Here is a 25,875-nt window from a genome sequence, read left to right on the forward strand (position 1 = left end):
CAGTTAATATTTGTAACCATCTTTATCTTGTTTGGAACTTGTGTATCTTTTATTTTGTTACACTGTTTGTTAACTACTTTGTCTTGGAGCTTTTCTCCCTGGGTCTCCATTGAAAAAAGGCCCTTAGCCCAGTCGGACACTACCGGTAAGCAAATGTAAAATAAAAAAAAGCTGTTGTACAAACAAATTTAAAGTATTTTGAAAATGGGGCACAGATTGGAAATTGTTTGCTAAACTTTGAAGTCTTTGGGAAGGGGATATTTTGGAGAAGAATGATGTGTTTGAATGGAGGTGGAACTATTCTATAGGAGAGAGAGGTTAAATACATGGGTAATTGTTTAAATTCACCATGTATTTACTTGGTTTTATTTTCAACATCAACTTTGAATAAGGAGTTGCCCCCCCCCCCAAATATATCGCATTCACAAGTGAAGCCACTTTGGCTAGGTTCTTATGACTAAACAAAGTACACAAAATGTGTGTGGAATACCTGCCATGATGTAATGTTAAATACCCCTCATCCAATGACCAGAGAAGGGATAAAGTACAGTTGTGTAAAATCTTACAACAGATGGCCTTCTCTTCACTGTTACAGTATTCATTACAGTAAGGATCCCCTGTTCAAGGAAGGCCCAACATCCAGCCAGTATAGCAAAGCCTCAGGTTGAAATAGGGGCATAAAGGTGACAAAGACGTACCTTCCTCAGAAGTGAGAAGCCCTAGGAGAACAGTCCAAGGAGAAAAAAGGAAAATGTGCATCCAGAAGGAGAAAAACAAACAGTGGGAGGAAGGAGGGAGTGAATAGTGCAATAGTGACTTGGAGGACATCTACTGTTATGCTAAGATTTTACAAAACTGTAGTATGTCCTTCCATATCACAGTTGCAGTACTCCTTACAGTAGGGAGAGTACAAAAGCTCAGGAGGAAAACTGGGAGGAGGAAGTTCCAGCAGAGTTTTCAAGGAAGCCATGAAGGATAGCCCTGGCAAATCTGGTTCTAGCCCTGAAAACCACATCCAACTTATAGTGCCTGGTAAAAGTAAGCACGGATGTCCACGTAGCTGCATCAAGGATGAAGGAGGTATCCAATCCTTTGGGGGGAAAAAAGCATATGAAGTCACAGCCCTGGCAGAATGAGCCTTAACAGAATATGAATTTTTTTTTTTTTTTTTGTGGGGGAAAAAACTGAGTAACAAAAGGAAACGGCCTTACATATCCAAAAAAATGGTTTGCTTAGAAACAGCCAAACTTCAAGACCTAGGATGAAAGCAAACAAAAAGTTGCTCAGATTTATAAATGGCTTTTAGTTTTATCCAAATAAAATCTAAGTAGTCTGTATAAATCCAAGGTGTGAAGTGCCTTCTCACTAGCAGACTGTGGAGAAAGGAAAAAAGTGGGCAAATTAAGTGATTAAGGGATAACTCGTTAACTACCTTGGGCATAAAAGGATTAGCACAGAGAGAGACCTTGTACTTATGAAAAACAGAGGAAAAGCCATAAGAAACTACAGCTCGCACACCCTTCTGGCTGAGCTAAGTACACAAAGTTCTTCCAAGACCAATGCTGTAAAGAAGCTAAAGCTACAGGCTCAAAAGGAGCCAGAGCCAATTTTTCCAGCACAAAATTAAGGTCCCAAGAAGGAGGAATAGGCTTCCTGACAGACCTAATATGAAGGACACCCTTTAAGGAATTGTTTGTCCTCCAATCTAGAAGCCAAAGGAGGAGTCAAAAGCAGACATTCAGAAACAGCTGATAGTTGCAGTTTAACAAAGAGTATGCCAACCCAGCACTGAGCAATTCACACAATTAAGATAGAACCCAAAAGGAACTTCCAAAGAAAGTGGATTCAGGTTACAAGCAAGACATCAAAGAGAACATCTCTTCTATGTGGACAAATAAGATTTCCCGGTAGTGGGTTTCCTGGCCTCAAGTAAAACCTGAAGCACATCCTCAGAAAAAAAATAGCCAAAAACGGATCAAAACCCCATCACCCACAGTGTCAGCTGAAGAGTGAACTGGGGATGGATAAGAGACCCCTTTGTCTCGTGTTAGTAGGTCCACCCTGTGAGGTAACTTGAGATGATTGTCCTTGGCTAAGTGCAGAAGTAGAGTGTCACCAGCAAGATTTTGGAAGCATCTTGTTCTATTTTGGACAGGACCCACGGTATGAGAGGGAGAGGAGGGAAGGCATGAAGAAGCATCCGCTTCCAAGGAAAAATAGGGTGTCCATCTTCCAAAGGAAGTTGTCTGTTCAGAGAGGAGGCAAAAAGATCTACCCGAGGAGTACCCTACTGGAGGACATGTCCAGAAACACATCTGTGAAGCATCCAGTTGTGAGGCTGTGTAATACGCCTACTCAGATTGTCTTCCACAATGCTTTGATCTGAAGAAATATAAACAGCCTGAAGAGTCACCTGATACTGGACAGCTAGATCCTGAACCTGAACATCTAGTCTGGGAAAGAGGCAAGACTGTATCCCCCCCCCCCCCTTGCTTGTTGAGGTACCATATTACTGGGGTATTGACTGTGAAGATTGAGGGCCCTTAGAAGGAAGAGAAAGATAGGCCTGAAGGACCAGAAGAGTTCTCATCTCTGATATTGATATGGTTGACAAAAAACAAAGGCCCTGAACTTTCAGAGGGCCAAAGGAAACTACCCACCCCACATATGAGGCATCTGAAAAGAGTTCCTGAGCGGGGAGTGGAAGCTGAAAGGAACCCTTGGGTTGAGGGACAATTGATGAATCCACCAATGAAGCTCCAGCTTGAAGCATAATGAGAGAAGAGGAATTGGAAACTCTAAAGGATGAGAATGACTTTAGGAACCACTGCAGCGTTCTTATATGAAGTCTGGCCAGAGGAAGCATAGGAATGGTGGAAGCCATGTAACCTAGAGCCCTTAGAACCTCCCTGGCTGTAATGGAGGCTAAAGGAAGAAGGGACTGAAAGAATGCAATTGGAGTTTAAGCCTTGGGAGGAGGTAGGGATACCAGAATTGGAATGGTCTAGAGCCTGCTGAGGAGGAGTCAGGAAGGACTTCTGGAAATTCACTGTAAACCCTAGGCTTTACAGGAGACAAATACCATAGTGAAAATGTTGAGACAAAATCTCTGGAGATGAAGCTTGAATGAGCAGGTCATCCAGGTAAGGAAAGATCTGTATTCTCCTTATCCTGCAAAAAGCAATCACAGGAGCAAGGCATTTGGTGAAGACACTTGGGGCAGTAGAAAAGCCAATGTGCAAAGCAGAGAACTGAAAATGCAAGAAAGCAACAGAGAAACAATTTCTTGAAAAAGAGATGAATAGGGATACGGAGATAAGCATCCTTGAGATTCAGAGAGACTAGAAAATCCTGAATAGGAAACAAGGTTTGAATAAATAACATCTAAAAGGAAGGAACCTTTAGTGTTGAGTTGGGAGAGATCTAGAATGCGTTTCCAGGTGGCGTCGTTCCTAGGAATCAAAGATTCTGGAATAAAACCCCTTCTCCTTTTGAGGAGCTGAAACGGCTTGAATGGTTCCTTAAGACAAAAGGCTCTGAAGAACATCTGGAAAAAAGGGTAGCTGTTCCTGAGGAGGTTGAGCAATGCCTAAAAAAAGGGGGGAGGGGGATGTGAAAGCCAAGTAATACCCCGGACAAAAAAATGGAAAGAATCCTGAGTGATCCTTTGGAAGGGACAGGGAAAGATGAAGAGAGGAACTTGGCTGAGGAGGGAGAGAAGAAGATAAGTCAGATAAAACCTAGCTGGTCTGGAAAGAGACTTCTAAGTCTACTGAAATTCGTACAGCTCAGGAGGAGCTCTTCTGCCCCCCTTACCTCTCGGAAGATGCAAAGACGGTCTACAGACAGAAGCAGAACTGGTAATTCCACTGAAATTTGGGAACAGGGGAAACAAAAATATGTTTTAATTCTTACATAGCTTTACCTTTTTCCTGAAGAGACTTAAAAAGCTCAGCAGCTGCAGAACCAAAGAGATTTTTGTTATCAAAGAGGAGCATCCATCAGCTTGGCTTTAATACCATCAGGCAGAGAGGCTAAAGGTGAAGCTAGGAATACCTCCTGAATACAGAACCAAAAAAAGCAGCTCTAAACGAGGCATCAGCTGCATAATAACTACATTTAATAGAACGGTGAGCTGCTTAAGAGGACCATAACAAAGAGAGGGCCAAAGCCTTCCCCTCTGAATTAGGAAGGTCTGAAATAACCTAAAAAGCCCGAGAGAGAAGGGCCAAAATATAACTGGTGATAAGAGTCTGGTAATTCACAGCAATAAAGGTCAGAGTAGCAGCAATATGTACGTTTTTACCCAACCTCTCCATGGTTCTGCTGTCATTGTCAGAGGGGAGCAGCTTAGCAGAAGGTAAAAGCTTAGATGGACTATCAGAAGGAAGAGAAACAGAAGGGGTCAGCAAAGGGACACAAAGAATTTACAATCAGGCACCTTAAACCTATCAGTTTTTTTAGGACATGGGGCGGGGAATCAGGAGCTTCAGAAGCTGTAGAAAGTATTCAACAAGGCAGCAAGACCAGGAGGAACACCAGAGGGCTTGAAAGAGCTCATACCACCTTTTTTAAGCAGAGACCAGGGGCTTAGAATTCCTCTTTTGAGGATCAGAGACCAGGGAAAAGTCCCACTTAATCATACAGGAAACAGTATCCCCAAAGGAAATCTCCTCAAAAGGAGGATCAGGGCTAAGAACCATAATCCAAGGGAGAGGAAATCTGGGAGGAATACACCAAAGAGTCCTCATCGGAATCTACTTCCTTATCAGACAAAACCTGCTCCCTAGGCCTCTTAACAGGAGTAGAAAACCAAGGGGGAACAGGGACAGAGACCACACCCCTAAAGGGAGCTTCAAAGACATAAGGGCATTAAATAAACTGTGAAATCTTGCCATTCACACAGAGTATCTTGTAGGAGCAGGAAAAATATGGCTAATTTTCTTCTCCTTTTTCAAAGGGAGATCAATCCTAAAAATCTTAGGCAACTTGGACCCTTGCTGACAGTTAACGGAGTGGGAATTACATCCCTAACAAAGATTAGTGGAACACCCCTACGCCCTTCAGAAATAATCAGCCAGAATTCCCCCTGAACATCACAAGCGGATGTCTGCAGCTCCTCCACAGGACAGGAGAAGCCGGATCCATGCCGGCCTCAAAAGTGTTCTCAGCAGAGAAATCCACTTGAATAATCGGCTGGGTCCTATGGACTTTCACCAGCCTCAAAGACATCTGGTGGAGATAGTACAGCTGAAGAATCTGACCAAACTTTCTTGGCCTACATGGATGGCTGACCGAGGGCCTGAGAGGCCTGGACGATTCCACCACTGTACTCTGAGCCAACAATTTAATATGTTGGTTCTCCAGATAACCAGCTAAAGAGGAGAGACTGCTATGCAAAGCCTGTGATAAATGCCTGATAAATAGGACAAAATGTATGGCCGTGTGAAGCACCTAAGCAAAATAAAAACACAATTCTCATGGAGAATCTGTCTCCAACACTGGTATTTTCCCATTCTGGATGACAAAACCGACAACCACAAGTTACCAGAAACCAGGAAATGAAACAGTGCTCTGACCGACTATCACAGATGGCATTCAGACTGGCAGCAAAGAAGTTCTGAGGAAGCCACATCACCTTTATGCCGTACTCCGTGCAAGTGGAGCATACATGTGACATACAAAATCCCTGTTTCAACTTGAACCTTTTGTATACTGGCCAGATGTCATATCAGACATTTAGCTGCCCTAGGCAGGGAATACCTACTGTAAGGAATACTGCAACAGTGATATGAAGAACATCTGTAAAGACACATCTCTATTAGACAATTCAGTATTTAGTATGACACTAAACAATGCAACATCAGAAACAGAGATAACAGTTGGTGCTCTGAAAATAGACACAGAAACCTTCCTCTGGTTGCTGTTTTTAAAGGATTCTGACCACACTAACATTGAAAAAGCATTCATAGAGTTAAGTGACAAAACATGACTGGTAGAACACCAATGCATACCCCACTGAAAATAGTTCAGTACTCAGAAATTGCTCCAGAAACAAAAACAGCACAAAACCTTAGCCGCATGCAACAGGCAACATCCCCATATCCTTCATGTGGAGATCTGAACCCAGACAGCAACTCATGCAATTAATTCCAAGCACACCACAACTCGAGAAATACTTTGAGCCATGGCAACCCTGCAGTGTGGAAGTTAATTTCAAATTACTGTTAACAGACCACTCTTGCAATATTAGAAGTGGTTTTAACTCATCCAGTATCATACTTCTATCCATACTCATCCAAATTTCATTACCGCTTCCAACATTTTCAATTGACTGTCCCTGTAACAAAGTAACCCCAGTAAAGCACCCCTCTTACCTCTCAACAACCTTCATTCTAGCTCCTTCTCTACATGTGGCTAGCTCCTTCTCTACATCAGGCCACCAGACACGCAAATTATTTTGATCCATTTAGAGCAAGATATTGATATAAACAGTTAACAGGGTAACTGCACTGTAGTCATGAAGATGTATAGTAATAAGGAGACAAGAATGAAACAGGAGTATTATACAAAATATCAGTAAGTGCTGAATAAAAAAAAATTTAACATGATGGCACGAAGCTGTATACAATACAATTGGTGCACTTTGGAGGATTACAATGATCCAGCCATGAAGAGTGAATGAGGTCCGATTTTATCTGCAATGCCAAGAGGGAAATTCATACGTAATTCTCTCTCCCTCAACCTTCTCCTCTGGAAACACCATCAACTACAACTCCCCCTACTATCAGTAGAGAACAGGTCCTTAATTCTCTAAGACCAAGAACACTGCATCAATGGGGCCGAGACAATATCCAAGGATGCCTTCTAAATAGCATGAAAATAGAAGTTATGTTCTTACCATAACGTTCCATGTTAGTTGTCTTCTTCTCGCCTTCTTCTTGCTGGATGGGTTCGGAGCCGACCTCGGCTCCGACTCGGCCACTCTAAAAGCTCGAGAGTTGGTTCCACCGGCTCGAGGCTCCCCTTATATCCCACAATGCTAGGCGAGAGTTACCTCAGATCTCGTTTGTAAGCTAACCCCAGCTTATAATAGTAACAGTATAACTGTAAACACACAGGAAGAAAGAAGGGTGACCTACATCCTGAACGAGGAAATATGCACAACAGCATATGTCTTAAGAAAGAGGTGGTAGAAAGAGAGGTCACAATCACAACTCCTCTAGGTCTGTCCAGGCCAGGGGGAAGGAGGGTGGGACGCAAGAAGAAGGCGAGAAGAAGACAACTAACATGGAACGTTATGGTAAGAACATAACTTCTATATGTTAAGTTGTCTATCTCGCCTTCATTCTTGCTGGATGGGACCGCGTCCCTAGCACCTTGTCCCGGGTGGCCTAACGGAACAGACTCCTGAGAACAGTGGAACCAAAGTTAGCTCTATGCCTAGAAGCTAAATCCAACTTATAATGAGAAATGAAAGTGTGAGGAGTAGCCCAAGTAGCCGCTGCACAAATGGTGTCAATAGGCAGTCTGTCTTGGAAGGCTAAAGAAGTAGCCAAAGCTCTGGTGGAATGGGCCTTAGGTTTATTAGGCAGCTTTTGATGTCTAATTTCATATACAAGGGAAATCAAAGATGTTAGCCATCTGGATAATGATACCTTTGAAACTGAAAGTCCCTTTCTGCTTTCCGCATAGGAGACAAACAGCTGATCAGATTTTCTGAATTGTTTTGTTCTATCCAAGTAGTACCTCAATTGACGGTGAACATCCAGGCAGTGTAACTTTTGTTCAGACCTATTGGAGTATTCTGGAAAAAAGACAGGTAGATCAATGCTTTGATTTAGATTTGACGTCGAGACCACCTTAGGCAAAAAGGACGGGTTAGTTCGTAAGGATACTCTGTCCTTATGAAACAAAAGATAAGGAGGACGACAGCTGAGTGCTTGAAGCTCTGAAACTCTTCTAGCTGATGTAATAGCTACCAGAAAAAGAGTCTTCCATGATAATAATTTTAAAGAACAGGAGACTGCAGGTTCGAAAGGGGGAAGAATCAAAGAAGCAAGAACTAAATTTAGGTCCCAAGGAGAAGGAGGATTTCTTATAGGAGGTCTGAGAAGAAAAACTCCTTTCAAAAAGGCTTTGCAAAGCTTGTGGGACATTAAGGCAGATTCAGAAATACCCACATGAAAGTTAGAAATAGCTGCCAATTGAACTTTAAGTGTAGAGGAGATGAACCTGCATGGAAGAGTTCAGCTAGAAAATCAAGGACTAATTGGATGGAAGCAGTGAAAGGATCTATGTCCTTTCCTTGAGCCCAATATGTGAAGCGTTTCCACTTACTCAAATAAATCTTCCGAGTGGAAGATTTATGGGAAGCTATCAAAATATCTCGAACAGAGTGAGATAATTGAGGAAGCCTGGCTAAGGTTGGAACTGGAGGAACCAAGCAGTGAGGTTCAGAGAGGGGAGGGAGCGATGAAACTGACCCGACTGATGGATCAAAAGATCTGGAACTAGGTCCAGATTCCACGGTCGCTCCAAAAGAAAACGATGTAGAAAGGGGAACCACACTTGTCGAGGCCAGTAAGGAGCAATGAGGATCAATGAGGCCTTCTGAGCGATAGCTTTCTGTATCACTTGAGAGATTAGTGGGAAGGGAGGAAATGCATACAGAAGTCCCTGGGGCCAAACTTGGACTAGAGCGTCTCTGCTGGGTTGGCCTGGTAAAGGGAATAGAGTGAAATATTCTCTGCACTTGCTGTTTTGGGGAGTAGCAAAAAGATCGCAGCAAGGCTGACCCCACTTGAGAAAAATTTCTCTCACTACAGAGTCTTTCAGAGACCACTCGTGAGGCATGAGGATAGCTCTGCTCAACTTGTCCGCAATTTGATTGGACTTTCCGGGGATGTGCGTTGCTATCAGAAACCGCTGAGAAGAAATCGCCCATTGCCACAGTCTGAGTGCTTCTCGACACAGGCGGTATGACCTGGTTCCGCCTTGTTTGTTGATGTACCACACTACAGACATATTGTCTGTTTGGATTGCAATCGTTCCCAAGGGAAGAGAGTCTTGAAGGGCTTGCAACGCTAAAAGCACTGCTCTCATCTCCAGAACATTTATGTGCAAGTGGCATTCGTTTGGTTGCCATGTGCCCTGGACCGTCCTGCCCTGATAATGCCCCCCCGACCCGATCAGGGAGGCATCCGTTGTCAGAGTAGCAACCGGAGGGGGTGGAACAAAGGGCCTTCCCAACAAGAGCTGAGGGGAAGACATCCACCACATGAGATGATTTTTGCACGCGTGATCATAATGGTGTGAGACATTGGAAGTTGCTGGTATGACCATTGAGTAAAGAGCATCCATTGAAGGATCCGCATGTGGAATCTGGCTAATGGAAGCAGAGGTATGGCCGCTGCCATAATTCCCAACACTTTCAGAACTAACCTGGCTTTGATTCTGTTGTTGTTGAAAAGGAGTGATACCAGTTTGTGAATGTCTGTTATTCTCTGATGTGTTAGTCTCGCAGACATGTTCACTGTATCTAGATTTGCGCCTATGTAGGTAATAGTACGACAAGGCGACAAAACAGACTTTTCGCAATTTATTGAAATACCCAGCTTTTGACAAATGCGAAAAGTGTAATCCCTGGCCATCAGAAGGAGATGCTTGGTGGGAGCTGTGAGGAGCCAGTCGTCCAAATATGGAAACACCTGGAATCCTTGTCTTCTCAGGTGAGAAGCTACCACTGCCATGCATTTGGTAAACACCCGGGGGGCAGTGGTGAGACCAAAGGGCAGGGCCCTGAACTGAAAATGACTGGTTCCCAGCCTGAAGCGGAGGAATCTTCTGGAGCGTCTGTTCATTTTTATGTGATAGTACGCATCCTGAAGGTCTATAGAGCACATCCAGTTTCCTTTGCCCAAATGGGGAAGGATGGATTGCAGCGTGACCATCCGAAATCTTGTTTTCTTGACTGATCTGTTCAAGATACTGAGATCCAAAATTGGTCTCCAGTCCCCTGTTTTCTTTGGAACTAAAAAGAACCTTGAGTAGATTCCGGATCCTTGCTGGTCTGCTGGAACTGGCTGAATTGCTCTTTTTGCAAGCAGTTTTGAATTCTCCAAAACCGCTAGATCCCTTTGAGCGGGTGGAACATCTGGAAGGGATTTTTTTGACTGATTTGGAATGCGAAGAAAGGGGATAGAATAGCCTTCGGAAATGATGGACTGTACCCATTTGTCTTGAGTCAGGGATAGCCAGGCTTCTGGGTACAGTGACAATCTTCCCCCGACTGCCTCGAAGATGGGCAGTCGGGCAACACCTCAGGGATGCTGAAAGGGCTGGTCAGGAAGGCTTCCCGATTGCCCTGGTTCTATGGACCCCCTCTGCCCCTAGGGCGTCTACCATTGTTATTCCGCCTCTGCCTCTGGCGGGAAGCGACTCTGTCGTCAGGCGAAGTCCCTTGAGATTGTTTACGGAACCACATCTTTCCACCTTTCTGGCCTTTGGGGTAAGGCCTAGAAGGAGTAGAAAACGGACTCGACGGCAGAAAGGGTCTTGCCATCAGTTTCGCACCTAGTCAAGGTTTCTTTCACTTGAGGACCAAAGAGGGATGATCCATCAAACGGGAGTTAGTGAAAGACGTCTTGAAGGGTCCGAAAATTGCATAGCCGCATCCAGGCATGCCTACGTAAGGCCACACCTGTCCCTGCGGCTCTGCTCGCTCCATCAGCAGCGTAAGGAAGAAGGCGCATGGAGGAGTTGGTTATGGAGTTAAGGGTAGCCAGCTGCGTGTTCATCTTATCTTGGAAACCCGCAGCTGTAGGGTCCTTTAACATTTCACTCGCTTCCTTGATCAAGTCCCTTTGAAGACGAGTAAAATGGCACAGGTAGTTCAGCGAACGCATGGTAAATGTCGCTGACGAGAACATCCGCTTCCCGTACCTGTCCATGGACCTAGATTCCTTGTTAGGTGGATGGACAGGTACTGAAGGATCAGCTAGCTCCTTCTTAGTGGCAGCAGCTACCACCATAGCATCCACAGAAACTCCTTTTGTTAAGAACTGTTTGTCTGCTGGTGCCGTTATGAACTTGGAGGGTCTCCTGGGAGTGGGGTCCACTGAATCAGGAGCCGTCCATGCCTTCTTAGCAACCACCTGCATGAGGGGGTCAAAGGGGGGGGACACCCAGGAGGTGGAAGGGCGAGCCAAACGCCTCAAGATACACAGATTCGTCCTCCGAAGGGTTGAGGGCTGGCCAATTTCCCCTCTGTTTCAGGATCTCCAGAATGTCTGCAAATGAGACATCTTCAGAAGGGGAACGGGGAACCCTCAGAATCATCCAAATCTGTGTCTGGCGTGATGGACTCAGATGAGTCAATGTGTTTCCTCTTACACTTCCTCTTCCGAGGGGCTCTTCTGCCAAATCAGGAGAGGCCTCGGAAGAGGATGAAATCCCACAGGGGTTCCTGAGGAGCTGGCTCTCTGCGGTCCGGGATGAGGGAGTGAGTCGACTTAACCTGAGGCACTGTAGAGGGAGGGGGACGGAGCCGACTGTGGAGTAGAGCCAGGCTCTAACACACTCCGCATGACCTCGAATGCACCCCTGTCAGGCAGAGCCAGAGGTCCCGCTCCGAGAAGCTAAGAACCCCTCGGCACCGACAGTGATGGCTCAGAGGCGATGTCGGAGCCGAACTCACCAGCGCGAAGCACCGAGAGGGAGAGGGGTCGGACAAGGGTCCGATGCCACTCACCCCTCGGAGCCGACGAGGAAGTCCGGCGCCGAGATTCTTCCAAGGAAGAAATCGGAGCCGAAGACAATTGTATCGGCTCCGACGCTATCACAGTCTCGGTTCCGACGCGACCCGGCTCCGAGCTCAAGAGAGTCGAAGGAGGAATATATTGATGGACCGGGCAGGCATCGACTGATGAGTCGGGCTCTGAAGCATCTGGGCCAGTGCCTCGGACTTAAGAAGTCGACTCACTACCCTCTGAAGGTCATGATCCGACAGCCTCGATGACCTAGAGGAGTGAGATCTTTGGCTCGGTTCAGACAGCAGGGGAGATCCTGGAGCCGAATGAACGGAGCCAAGAGATGGTGACCTGGACCTCTTCCTAGTTGTCGGCTCCGAAGGTCTGGTCGGAGCCGACACGGGAACTTCTAATACCTCGGCTCCGGCCGAGCGAGGAACCACAGAAACTGTGGACTGAGACTCATCGGCTCCAGCCGGAGCCGATGTAGGCAGAGGTTTAGAAACCTTAGGTCTCGGCTCAGTTGTCGGAGCCGAAGACCTAGATGCCTTAGAGGGCTTCCCAGTAGAAACAGAAAGGGAATCCTCTGGCTTGAGTAAGCCCCTTAAGATCAATTTATTTTTCTTTCCTGCAGGACCCTGGGGCTGAAGCCATGGCACACAGCACAGGAGTCCTGCAGGTGCAAAGGTCCCAGACAGTAGACACGAAGTGTGAGCGTCTGTCAGAGACATTTTCTGACAGCACGCATCACACTTCTTGAATCCGGAGACCTTTGCTTCCTTAGACATTTTTAAAAGGTGTAATCAAACACACACACAAACACACTAATTACACCCTGTCAAGTTTAAATTATAATAAAAACACTAACTAGGTTTTTAAAATAAAAATAACACACACACTCCCTAGGGAAAGAGAAAAGGCCAATAGGCCCAAGGGAAGAACCTAAAGTTCTTGAGGGAAAAAAACGGGAATTTTTTTAGAAGGGGATAAAAATTTTACTAAACTAAGGGAAATAAGTAAAAATATTAAAATTAAAGGGGTTTTAATAGACTAAATTACACAAGAAAAAGTCACTTACTAAGAACCGGTAGAAAACCAACCTCGATAGCTGTAGCGGCAAACGAGATCTGAGGTAACTCTCGCCTAGCATTGTGGGATACAAGGGGAGCCTCGAGCCGGTGGAACCAACTCTCGAGCTTTTAGAGTGGCCGAGTCGGAGCCGAGGTCGGCTCCGAACCCATCCAGCAAGAATGAAGGCGAGATAGACAACTTAACATCAAGCCATATCAGTGCCTCTGGAATTATTTAACTGTAGCCTCCCAATAGGCTTCGAGCCTCATGAATGGAGAATGGTCATCCCTCTGCACAAAGGTGGGCCATCTACAGATGCTGGAAATGACTGATCCACAAGTCTCACTAGTCTTATACGTAAAGCCATGGAAAAGAATTATCATGGAAATGATCAACAGAGATCTAGAAAACCTCCAGATACTGGACCCAACCCAGTTTGGTTTCATCAAGGGCAGATCATGCCTACTCAGCCTGGTAAACTTCCTTGAGAAGGTAACCAAGGAAATGGAGGAGGGAAAAATTGTTCACACTGCCTACCTTGACCTGGCCAAGGCATTTGACAAAACCCTACTTGGGCACGGTTTACAAACTCAAGAGGTTAGGTACAAACTCGTATGTCACCCGGACGACAACAAACTGGCTCACAGACAGGGCCCAGGAAGTTAGAACTGGGAAGTCCACTTCTACAAAGAGGCCAGTCACAAGTGGAGTACCTAAGGGATCATTCTTTGGACCGCTTCTTTTTGACATTTATTTCTCTGAAGTCAAGGCCAATTTCAGTGGTCTCTGGCTGACTAAATTTGCAGATGATTGCAAATTAAGAGCCATCATTGAATCCCACACTGAAACAAATGTTCTACAGGAGAGTGACACAAACAGCTGGTGTCAGAGCCATGGACTAAAACTTAATGCCAAGAAAAGCACAACAGTATCCCTTGGGAAGTTATCCACCTCTGGTAACTATCATATTGACAACACACCCCTTAGAGTTGACCCAGTAGTTAGTGACTTAGGAACGCACAGATAGTAATCTAGCCTTTGACCATCACATGTCTACAGTAGTGAGGAAATCATTCTATTTTGTGCAACTTATAAACAAAGGTATGGCGTCTAAGTCCAAGGAAGTCATTGTTCCACTGTATTCATCATTCATTAGACCTATCACCGAGTATAATATGCCCCCTTTGGTATGTACCTAACCAGGCATATCCAAACAACTGGCACGTCCACAGAGGTTCCTCACTAAAAGAATACAAGGTATAAGTAAAATGTCCTATGCGGACTGCCTCAACGCCCTATCCCTGTATTCAGTCTCCTACAGGCTTTTGAGGGGAGATCTATGCTTGGCATACAGGGCATTGTCAGACCCCACTCCGATGGACCTCCTACATATCCACAAAACAAACAGCACCAGAATACTTATTCTAAAGACTTAAACCTTACCTGTGATATAAATAGGACCTGCTGGAGAGACTGGTATCATCTCAGAGGCTATCCCGTCTATGGAACAGGCTCCCCATCCATGTGAAGCAGAGTTCCTCCCAAACCCAATTAAAGTGCAACTTGGACAATTGGATGGGGAACAGGAAATTCATCCCTGGTTTTGCATGGACCCAGGCAACCTGTAAATGGTTCATTTACATCTCTAGCAGCAAAAGGCACTACAAAAAAGGAGCCACTAGTTACTGCTCTCAAAAAGCACTGGAATTTACAACGAAAAATATTCACAGTAATCCATAAAGCTGAAAATTCTGGCAAATCTACCAGAGGCCAGTGACAGGATTAAAGTCAATGCAGGGTACAGGTACTTTATAAATGGTACTAAAAAGCCCTCAACTGGTGATATTTTTCTGTGTCCAAAGAACTCTGCCTAAACGTGAACACCTCCAATAATCCAGTCAGGCCAAACAATGGCTTTCCACTTTTGTTAAGTATTTCAATGCTCTGCATTGCCTAATACTAAGGCAATTATTTTGCAATTGCAACAAGTTTTGCAGAAGCTTAGGTCTTAGTCTTGTAAAAGGCTGGGTTCTCAATGAGACCCTTGAGTAAGTTACTGCTTATATCTACATGAAAAACCCTTCTTATTAATCCAGGTACTGCAAGAACTATTAGAGCTGGGTAGATGGGCCATTCTACAAAGCTTTGTCTTTGCCACTTGCCTTGATAAGTATTTTTATAGGTTCAGACTGTTGGGCAGCAAGACGTTTTCCTGCAGGTACATTTGGTTTGGAATACATGAGATTTACCTACAGAGACATACGGCTGTCACAAATTAAATGTGGACACAAAAGCACTCGGCGCCATACCCACAGCTTCAATTACCGTGTGGGGGGGGGGGGGGAGCTAAATAATATCCTTGACCCAGAAAAAAACCTAGAGACAAGCAGGCAGTATGATAGACTACAGCGACATGTCTGTGGCAGAGAAAACTGCAATGTACAATGGGCAATACCTTTATTAATGGTGTGGGTAAACCACTATCCCCGTCGCAGAGTCTAAAGAACATTGTTTAAAACACATACTAGAGAATAAGTGTGACTACAGCAGCACATTTCTTCCACGCTATCACACACACTTGTGCATGTTGTAGTTACATAAGCATATACTGTACACACGTACAACATACATCATTCTCCCCTGCCCCTATGCATTACTGAAGGTGAGAGCAGGATCACAAGCATCTTACCTACATGTGTAACACACAAGGAAAATTCTGAATTGGCATCTATTCTGTAAATTTTTTTTGTATGTGTAATATACATACATATATAAACACATGCACCACTAACTAAAAATACATAAATATAATTTAATCTATTCATTTAATATCACCCACAAGATTCTATTTACAATGTCTAAGGAAGAGTGGACAGTTTTAACTAAGATATTGCATACAGTAATATGAACAGATTTCCATTCAGCTTCATAATTATCTAACCAACACATGATTAACTGAGAACAGTACGTGACTTTCTATATTGGAAAATTTGATTCCCACCTTGTCTCATGGTCTAACGTAATTTATATAAGCCACTCTAGATACAGACATTTTAACACCTTTCCCCTACGTACTATCCAAATGCTTCTTTAAACCTCCCGCAGATGCACTATATTATCACACACTACTTACCAACTCACTGCTGCTTATTCCCCACTGTACCATCTATACCCACTGCTGCTTATTCCCCACTGTACCATCTATACCCACTAACTCTCCCCTAAACCAAGTTAAAAAGCCTTCCCTTAAAAATGTCAATGAACCTCATATGAACTTGTCTATATTCTCCTTCTTTAACTGGCTAGTACTTTTTGTTTTTCTTTCTCATCTTTATTATATCTTCAAGATTATCTCTACTAAACATACTGTATGAACAACAATCACGTTACTACCTGCTATACTTTTAATTGGATGTCTAAACCACTATGCTTATGTACATATCTTATGCAATCATATGTTATCTGCAATATTTTATAACCATGTGTAAACCACAATGCTCATGTAAATATCATGTGTATCGTATGTGAGTAATTGTTTCCGGAGCTTTTCTCCCCGGGCCGCCGCTGAAAACGGACAGCTCTGTCCAGTCGGACCTCTCCCATAAACAAATGTAAAATAAATAAATACATATATTTTCATTGTTACCATCATTTTTTTACACAACTAGGATATTTACTCTACAAGGGTAGGAATGCAGTCCAAAATCGGAGGAAAAAATATATCAAGTGAAATTTATTACTGTGTTCACTTTTCAAAGGAAGAGCTTTGCTCTCAACTTTACAGACCGACAGAAGCATTGTATCACTTTTTTTTACTAACCTTCAAACTTCCCAGTAAAGCTGTCTGTTGCTCGTGTCCTTTTCTTCTTCTTCCTTTTTCCAGGATCTGCAGCTATGTTGACTGGTTGGCTGCTTATCATTTCTATGTGCAACAGCAGAAATAACAAAAGCAAATGTCAGAAAATGAAGACAAGTATACTCTCTCTTAATATCACAGCTTTACTTTAAAATTCTGTTGTCTTTTACCCAACTATTAGTATTGTGCAGAACCACCACCACCTACAGTTTAAGTATTATTAAATGAACATGTAGGGTAAAAAGTTATATATACATATTATCGATCTATATATCTATACAGCTAAGATTATATATATATATATATATATATATATATATATATATATATATATATATATATAATATACACACACATTTTATATATATGTAATACACACTATACACACACACACATATATATATATATATATATATATATATATATATATATACACACACAATATGTAATACACACACATATATATATATATATATATATATATATATATATATAATGTAATATACACAAACACAAATTTATATTCACACACATACATATACACATACACAGATATATATATGTGCGCACACACACATTCATATTATACATACATATATACACACACATTCATATGATATATACACATTATATATAATCTTATATATATATATATGTATATATATATATATACACACATATATATATATATATATATATATATATATATATATATATATATATATATATATATATATATATATATATATATATATATATATACATATATATACACACATATACACACACAGCCTTGCTTTCACCTAGAGAAGTGCATTTCCTGCACATCCCAAACCAGATTATTATAAGCCTCAAACACCACCACAGCACACAAAAATGGACTTTCTAACTTTCAAGTTCTCATAGTTTGCAATAGTTTATTTTTTATTTATTTTATTTTACATTTGTTGACCGGGCTAGTCTAACTGGATACATGTCCATTTTCAGTAGAGGCCCTGGGAGAAAAGCTCCAAGCAGCAATAATGACAACAATGCAGTAAAATTAAAATTGGCAAAATGTTTACATTAAAAGATAGGGTTAAGCAGAGTTATTTAGAAACATTTAGGCTTGAATAAAATACCATGACTAGAAACAAAAAAACAGAAAAAAAATTTTTTTTTTTTTTTTTTGAGAAAGAGCAGGATGGGCAAAAGATATCACCTCTACACAACTTGTAACTCAACATATCATTATATATGCATATTTTCAATAAATAATTCATAATGGTTCAGTTTTAAGTACAATTGTTTGAGTTACTCAGCATACCAGCACAACACAATGTAGTCCACCCTTTAGTGGGTGGTGATTAGCTTTATATCTGGATAGCTTTTACAGTATCTCACCCACTTGCAGCCAAGTCCAAAGCAAATCTCAAGTCCTTCTTGTACATGCTGCTTGCCTTGTATTCAGAGATTTGAGAATGCCAAGATTCATACAGTAGCATAAGCAAGACATTGCAGGTTTTATTCACACTTTCTTAACTTGGTTAGTCTCAAAGCTAATGGCTTCTTTTCAGGGTAGAATCAAGGTGGTATTCATACTACGAGAAATTTGGCCAGCACTCCATGGAGCTTCCCCTACCTTGTTAGCATACAGGGATACGTTTTGTGGTCGTACTTCCTGCTTTCATTTCAGGTGTAAAGGCAAGTTGGACCAGCAGGGAGACAACAGCAAACTAAAAACAAAAGTGAGTCGTGAATCAAGTGAATATGGACTCAACATGGTTGTTGATACTAATGAGGAGGTTGTGGTGGAAGTGTGCAAGGACAAAGAAAAGGATGGTGAGTCTTGCATAAATAGATGGTGGTGTTGTTGAAACGGAAAAGGCAGCTGAGTCTTTTCAAGGGTAAAAGGTGGATGTACAAAGAAAGGGAGTCGTGCGTTATTCTAAAGATATTTCAGCAAAACCTCTTTCATGAAGCGGTATCGACACAAGATTGTGCTGTAATTGCAGAACTGAGTAAACTGGAAAGTGGTAAAAATGTATCAAAGTGGCAAAAATGTATTGTGGGGTGAGTTAATGGACAAATGGGAGTTCCAATAAGAAGAGGCAGTGGTGAAAGGAAGATCATATGCAGAGATGGTTAAGGCTGAGCTGGGTCTGATGAAATAAGACGGAGTTACATATGTAAAGAAAAAAAAAATTGTTTATGTATGAATTAAGGTAGACTGAACTGGACGGATATAAGGTATGAGAAGGTAATTGCACCATTAGGAGTTAAAAACAAGTGAGGTAAGAGATTCTACACATATAAGCAGAGAGACATTTTGTGATATTTTTGAGACTGGACAAGTTGTGGAAGAGTTCTTAGATGAATATTAAAAGAAAACCTATAGACCATGGAATTTATACATATTTCAAACTTTTTACAGAGAGACAAAGAAAAATATTAATATGCAATTTAGGACTGAAGTTGAGAAAGACTTCAAAAGGATATTTATTAAATTTGTGTAAGGATGTATAGGACATATCGAAAATTTATAATAGAGGTTTAAGGACTGGGGCACGAGACTGCAATGTGATTTTGAAAACTGAAAAATTATGAGTATCGTACACATTCCAAGCAATATAAATGCTGAAGGGGAAAAAAGGCATGGTGAAATAATGTTTTGTGTGTGGGAAAAAATGATCAATTTGATTAATAAATCGTGTTAAGATGATTTTTACATGTAAAGACAGCATGGTACAAGGAATTGTGAATTAAAATGTTATAAATGTAATAAAAAGGGTCATAGAGGCGAATGTGAGGAAAAAAGTGAATGAGGCAGTCATATAGAATGCAATGGATTTAAATCAAAATAGATTATTTAAAAAAAGCATTAGAAATAAGTGATATGAAAAGTGAACAGGAAAAATCAAGTACAATTATTACAAAGCAATAATCTCAAAAAGGATTCGATCTGGATAAAGGTGAGGAAGAACAGTAAGGGTTGAGTGATAGTGAGGATCTGAAATGGAATTTAGTCAAAAGAGAAAGACTATTAGTAAAAGGTGGCAAGAGATACAGTATAAATGGGTGCAAATAAGAAAAAAGGGAAAGGCTGAATATCTTGGTAAATATACATTAACTGTAAAATCTTAGCATTAAATGTTAATAGTTTGAAGAAGTTATACAGAAATGGTTTAAAAAAAACATGACAGTGATATTATATTACACGTTTAACACAAGACATATCATAGGTAGGTAATAGGCTATCCGCCCGAAGGCATTTATAAGCCTAGCCAGAATGTGTTGGCTTTCACCGCCCTCTTAGATTCGTTTCCTGTGCCTCTGCCCAGCAGAGCCACTGAAGTGATCCCATATCTGTTTCCCATCCACTCGTCAAGGTTTCTCCTGAAGAGTGTTAGCGAGGAACTCTGTCTAATGTAGATTGGAATCTTGTTCCAAAGCACGGGAAGTCTCTGGGACAGGAATCTATCCATCCAGCACGTCCTATTTATTGTTGTGGTGAGGTTTAGATCCCTACAGAGTGTGGCTCGAGGGGATAAGGTTTTCTTTAGGTGGAGCATGTCCATCAATTCTGGGTTGGACATGGCCTTGTAGATCAGGCAGAGATCACCTCTGAGCATGCGGTATGCAACAGAGTACAGCTAGAGTTGCTTCAATCGAGCTGCATAGGGCATCTGTTTGAGGCCAGTGATCCTCTTGGCGAGGTACTTCTGTGGTCTTTCCAGTTGTTGCAAGTGTCTTGTAAGGCACATCCCAAATGGGGCACTGTACCCTATCATGGGTCTCATGAGTGATGAGTAGAGGGGCAACAATCATTTCTTTTGATCTGGATGAGAACCCTTTTGTGATTAGGTGGGCCACACAGAAAGATTTTCTAACCGTTTTGGCAATGCGATTATCAAAGGAGAGATTGCTATCTACTTGGGTGCCCAGACCCCTTATTATGTCTTTCGTATTTAGGGGACTACCACCTATGTGGTAGTTTGTGGGTACTTTGTTTTTTCCAAAGGGGATGACTATGCACTTTTTGGCATTTAGCGCGAGGCCATGATTTTGATACCAGGTATCAATCTCAGTGAGACCTTTTTGGAGGATGTCTGTGTCAGCCGGAGAGTCAGTTATAGCCCCTAGTTTGCAGTAGTCTGCGAACTTGGTCAGCCATAGTCCTCCTGTGCTTGCCTGTACCTTTGAGAAGTATATGCCGAACAGGAGGGGTCTTTGAATTGAGCCCCGAGGAATGCCACTTATAACTGGTTTAGAGTCGGACCTAGCTCCTGCAACTCTCACCATGTGGGTTCTGTCAGTGAGCCAGTTGGCAACAATCTTATGACGTAGGGGTTTATGTTCAGGCTGGTGAGCTTGTCTACAATACCAGAATGGGGAATGGTGTTGAAGGCCTTTACGAGGTCTAGTTAGGCTGTGTGGACCACCTTTCCCTCGTCTATAGCCTTGATAACTGCCTCAAAGTCGTCCACCAGGTTTAGGAGGCATGATCTGTTCTTAAAGCCACACTGGATAGGATTCAGTGTTTGGAGGTTCCCAATGTCTCTATTAATGAGTTCCATGATGACACGCTCTATAGCCTTGCAGACCAAGCTAGTCAGGCTTATAGGGCGATAGTTTCCGGGGTCTGTTGTGGCTCCACCTTTGTGGAGCAGAATAACCGTTGCCGTGTGCCACTCTATGGGTATGTAGCCTATGGAGAGGCTGAGTTTGAACAGTGAGTTCAGGTGAGGGATTAGTTTGTCTTTGAGCTCGTGTAGTACGCAGCCTGGGACAACGTCCGGTCCCATTGATGCTGTGTTTTTAGCTTTAGAGAGGGTTGTTTTAACCAGAGTGTCTGTAATTTCAGGGGCTCTACATTCTTCTGGTATGGTTATGGGCCCTTTTGGGGGTGAGAGCGCAGTGAAGTTTGCACTGAACCTGTCTACCAAGATGATTGCGATATCGGTCAATTCAGTGTATTTTGTGCCATTCTGCATCAACTCTGAGCAAATCTTAACATTGCCACTTAGATTCTTGACATAGCTAAAGAATGCCTTATGGTTATCTTTGGAGTCCTTGGCAATTTTTCTTTCAAAGCTCGCCTTGGGTGATTTTAGGAAGGATCGTAGTTTCTTTTCCCTTCTTGGGATTTTACTTTTTTTTTGTACTAATTTCCTCCTTCTATTGTACAGCTTATTTACGGCAAAGGTCCACTAGACTGGTTTCCTTTTCTTGGAGGAGTAGTCTTGGTTTTGCATGGGATAGCACGATCCATGCATACTTGTAGGTGCCTGTAAAATGCATTTGTAAAGGATTTTGCAGCTTGGACAGCGCTATCCTTTAGCATGGGGGCTTTGTAACTTTCCACCTCGGTCTTAAAAAATGTGAAGTTTGCTTTTGAAAAGTTTTTCATGGTAGTTTCCTTGTCTGGGAGTGGAGGCGGAATGTGGATATCCAAAGTGATTTGTTTATGGTCAGATCTAACCAGCGAGGGGTTGACCTCTGGTGTGGAAGAGCAGTCGCCCATGTTGGTGATGACAAGGTCCAATATGTTGTCACTTCTGGTGGGAGTGTTGACCAATTGATCCAGGGCGTTTGTGTTTATAAATTCTAGGAAATGTTGGGCAAGGGAGTTAGTACTCTAGTAGTTCTCCCAATTAATGTTTGGGTAATAAAATCACCCAATATTAGGGTGCTGGTAGGACCTTTATATTTCCCAGTGTTTCCAGAAATGCGGAATGGGGGTCCTGGGGCAACAATTTAAACTGCAGTTTTGCCCGTTGTTAGTTGCACGTGGATGATCTCAAGCATCGTGCTGTGCCACTAACCTGGAGGTGTGGGGTATCCTTGATGAATATGGATACGCCCCCACCTTTTGTATTTCGGTCTGGGTTCTGTGACCGAAATGTATGGTATGAATTGTGGCCTAGTAGTGCTGGGGTACTCTCTGCAGCCTTAAACCAGGTTTCTGTTACTGCACATATATCAATTTTCTGCATATTGAGAAGAGCCTCGAGTGCATGCATTTTGAGGTTTAGACTTCTGGCACTGAGTAGCATTACCCACAGTTTTTTTGTTACTTGTGCTATTTACGGTGGTGGGTTTGTCTTTTGAGCCTTGCCTGAAAAAGGCACTATGGGGTGGCAAGAGCCTTGGCCGGTATTCAAAAGCCTAAGGGTGACAGGTGCAAGCCGTCTCTAGCAAAGCAGCGTGGCTTGTCGAGCATGTCATCCCAGGCTGACAGACATTGGATCCCCTTTGAATGACACCAGAAGCTTAGCCAATTGTTGAAATTGATAATTTTTTTCTTTATACCGTGGTATCATTCTTGGTGAGGGCAGGATGCTACTCAGGGTCAGGGTCATACCGGCCTGGGCTACGTGATCAGAGAGCTCTTCCAGGTCTCTTTTCATGTAGTCCAGGGAGGTACTGCTCAGGTCATTCATACCAACATGGACAATGACAGAGTCATATTTGTACTTGCTCTGGAGTGACCTGACTGCTTGTGTTATGTAGCGGATCGTGGCACCAGACAGGCAGCCAACAGTAACCTTCTCCTTATTCAGCCTAGTGAGTGGGACGTCAGTGTGCCTGACTGTAGAGTCACCTATAACTACTATGTTTGGTATGTTATTTTGCCTTAAGGGCTGTGATTGCGTGGCACACTGGTTTTGTGAAATATGTGTTTCATTGTTTGTGTTGGGCGTGGAGGCTGCTTGGATGTCTGCTTTGGAGGTCTCTGTTGCTTTTGCAGATTTTTATTTAGAGCCTCCAAGTACGTTTTCATGTATTTATGTGTGTTTTTTGCCAGTGCTGGTTTAATGGGTCTATGTGAGACTGGTGGTGTGCTGCAAGTATTTCCCTTCTCCTCTTGAATGTATGCTCCAGTCTTGGGTTGAGAGAGCTTAGCCTCCAGTTTGGCTGTATAATTGCATCTCTCGCATGTATTAGTGTTTGGTGGTAGGAGAGGGTAGTCTGTGTACATGAGGCAGTTGTAACATTGCCTCAACATGCCCAGATTCACCAGTTGGACTGGAGAGTACACCTGAAACTGCCTTTTGGACATGCCTGGATAGGTACAGTTAACTGTTTTACTGAATGGCTGGTAAGGTCGAATAGAGAGCCTTGTCCTTCTGTACTGTATAGGGGGGTCTAGTGCTAGGGTTTATAAGTGCTTGCTATGAGTTTTGAGCAATTGCCGGGCTAAGAAATGAATGACTTGAGTGCGTAAGTTGAAAGTTTGTCTAGTTCCAAGGGAAAAACTGAAGAAGAGACTTTGTGGAGCTGGGAATAGTTGTACCCCAGCTAACCTGTGCTGCACAGCGTGCAAAACTGGGCAAATGCGGTTTTTATAGCAGGGAAATGAAAAAGATAGAAATTAGCCCAAAATGGCCAATAAACTACTAATCACGGAAGTACAGTGCAAAAAAATGTGATTTGCAATTTAGGGGGGAGAGACCTGCTCTGGGATACCTATTCTATCTAAAGATGGAATAAAAATGTTGGATTCACATTTGTTATAGGAAGTACTGCAATAGTTCTTGGTGCAGGATGGAATTTTAAAATTAACTGCAATTTATGCATATGTGACAGACAGAAAAATGTTTAGAAACATTATTCATTATGTTTTAATAAATAGGGAACGTTTGTAGTAGGGGATTTTACTTGTAATTTAAGAATGCAGAAAAAGAAGATGCATGATGGTAAGTTAGTGTGGGACATTATAAAATACAGACAAGAATTTGAAAAAAAATACATGGACGTATAGTAAATGTGAGAAAATGGAAATAGATAATCTCATTTAGTTTAGTAATAGTAGAGAGTGTTGGTGATGTTTTTTTTCAGATCACATGGCAATCTGGATGGTGTTAAAAAGGAAATTCAGAGTATATAAAAATAGGGAAGGATTTAAAACAATATGTGAGGTGAAATGGGATGATAAAGGTAGATCTGATGCATTAGATCTATGGCAGGATCATGTAGAAATGACAGAAGCTTATAAGGATTGGTCTGAATGGTAGTTGAGCTTTAAATTCAAGTGTAAACGGAGTTATTTAATTTAGCAGGAAAAGAAAAATAAATTTAATTTAGAAGGAAAAATAAAGCACAATATAAGATATTAAACAATGATACTATGGATAGTTTAATTAAAAATGTCCTTTTTTCTAAATAACAGGAGTTATACAAGTTAAATAAGAAAAAAATTGAATATTTAAGATACTTTGTGCAGGGGAAAGAGGAAATATCTCCATAGTTGAGGAAAATTAAAGAGAATAATAGTGTTATGAGAAGACGCATATTCTTTTACAATTTCTATAGAATACACAACAGAAAATTATAGAAATTATAAAAAAATACATTAAGGCAGCATTAAAAGAACAAGTAATAAAAAATGGAAAGTAGGTAAATTTTTGGCAAAAGGTGATGAAGAGTTAGAAAAGAAAATTGGGAAAGAGGAACTAGAATATGTACCAAGAATAGTTACTACTTTGACATTCTGAGTAAACGAACAAATGCACTTGTGTACTTTGATGGTAAACCTTGCTTGAGAAAGGTGTAAGACAGGGCTGTCCCCACCTAGTGGGGTATAATACTTGTGCTGGTAATGAATTTTACTTCAATATGCATTGAAGATATGGGGAGTATGAAATATACTTCTAATGAAGGAATAAGGATGTCAATTTTGTTAACTTATGCAGATGATATTACTCATTGCTAAAGATGAGGCAGGAATGAGGAAAGTTATAAAATAGTTGCATGAGGTTATACAAGTAATAGGATTTTTTGTAAACAAAGAAAAAAACAAGGTTTGGGTTTTGAAGGTATGACAGAATGCAATCAATTTAACTTGACAAAGAAAAGTACTTGGAATAGACTTTAGGAAACAAGAAAATACAGAGATGATATGGACAGAAAAACTAGAAGAAATTAAAAAAAGTTGTTTATTTGGAAATCTTTTAGACTGTCATTTAAGAAAAATATGCTTGATTAATTCAACTTGATTACCTACAAATTGCTTATTTAACAAGTGTGTTCAGTACTCCTTTAATATATGGGATAGAAGTATATAGCTTAATTTTTTTCTTTATTTGGGAGTCTAGACTGAAACCTGTTAAAAGCGGGGTTTTGTATGTTAATAAGGGATGTGGTTTAGGTTTAATAAACCCTATAGTTTAGGTGGCCTATTTACACTGATATAGCATGATTAAATGTTTAAGGGAC

The 25,875-nt window shown here is 41.9% G+C and overlaps 1 protein-coding gene across 1 annotated transcript in view; it reads right to left on the reverse strand.

Moving 5' to 3' along the window:
* MKNK1 (MAPK interacting serine/threonine kinase 1) overlaps nucleotides 1-25,875 on the reverse strand; it is a gene marked incomplete in the record, with an annotated part of 837,567 nt that overhangs the window by 652,248 nt on the left and 159,444 nt on the right. Inside the window, 1 exon segment of the mRNA XM_044085821.1 lies at nucleotides 16,642-16,743. Coding sequence (XP_043941756.1) covers nucleotides 16,642-16,743 — 102 coding nt within the window.

This window comes from Protopterus annectens, chromosome 10.part0 (genome assembly GCF_019279795.1).
Source record: "Protopterus annectens isolate FY-2018-M chromosome 10.part0, PAN1.0, whole genome shotgun sequence".
NCBI lineage: Eukaryota > Metazoa > Chordata > Ceratodontiformes > Protopteridae > Protopterus > Protopterus annectens.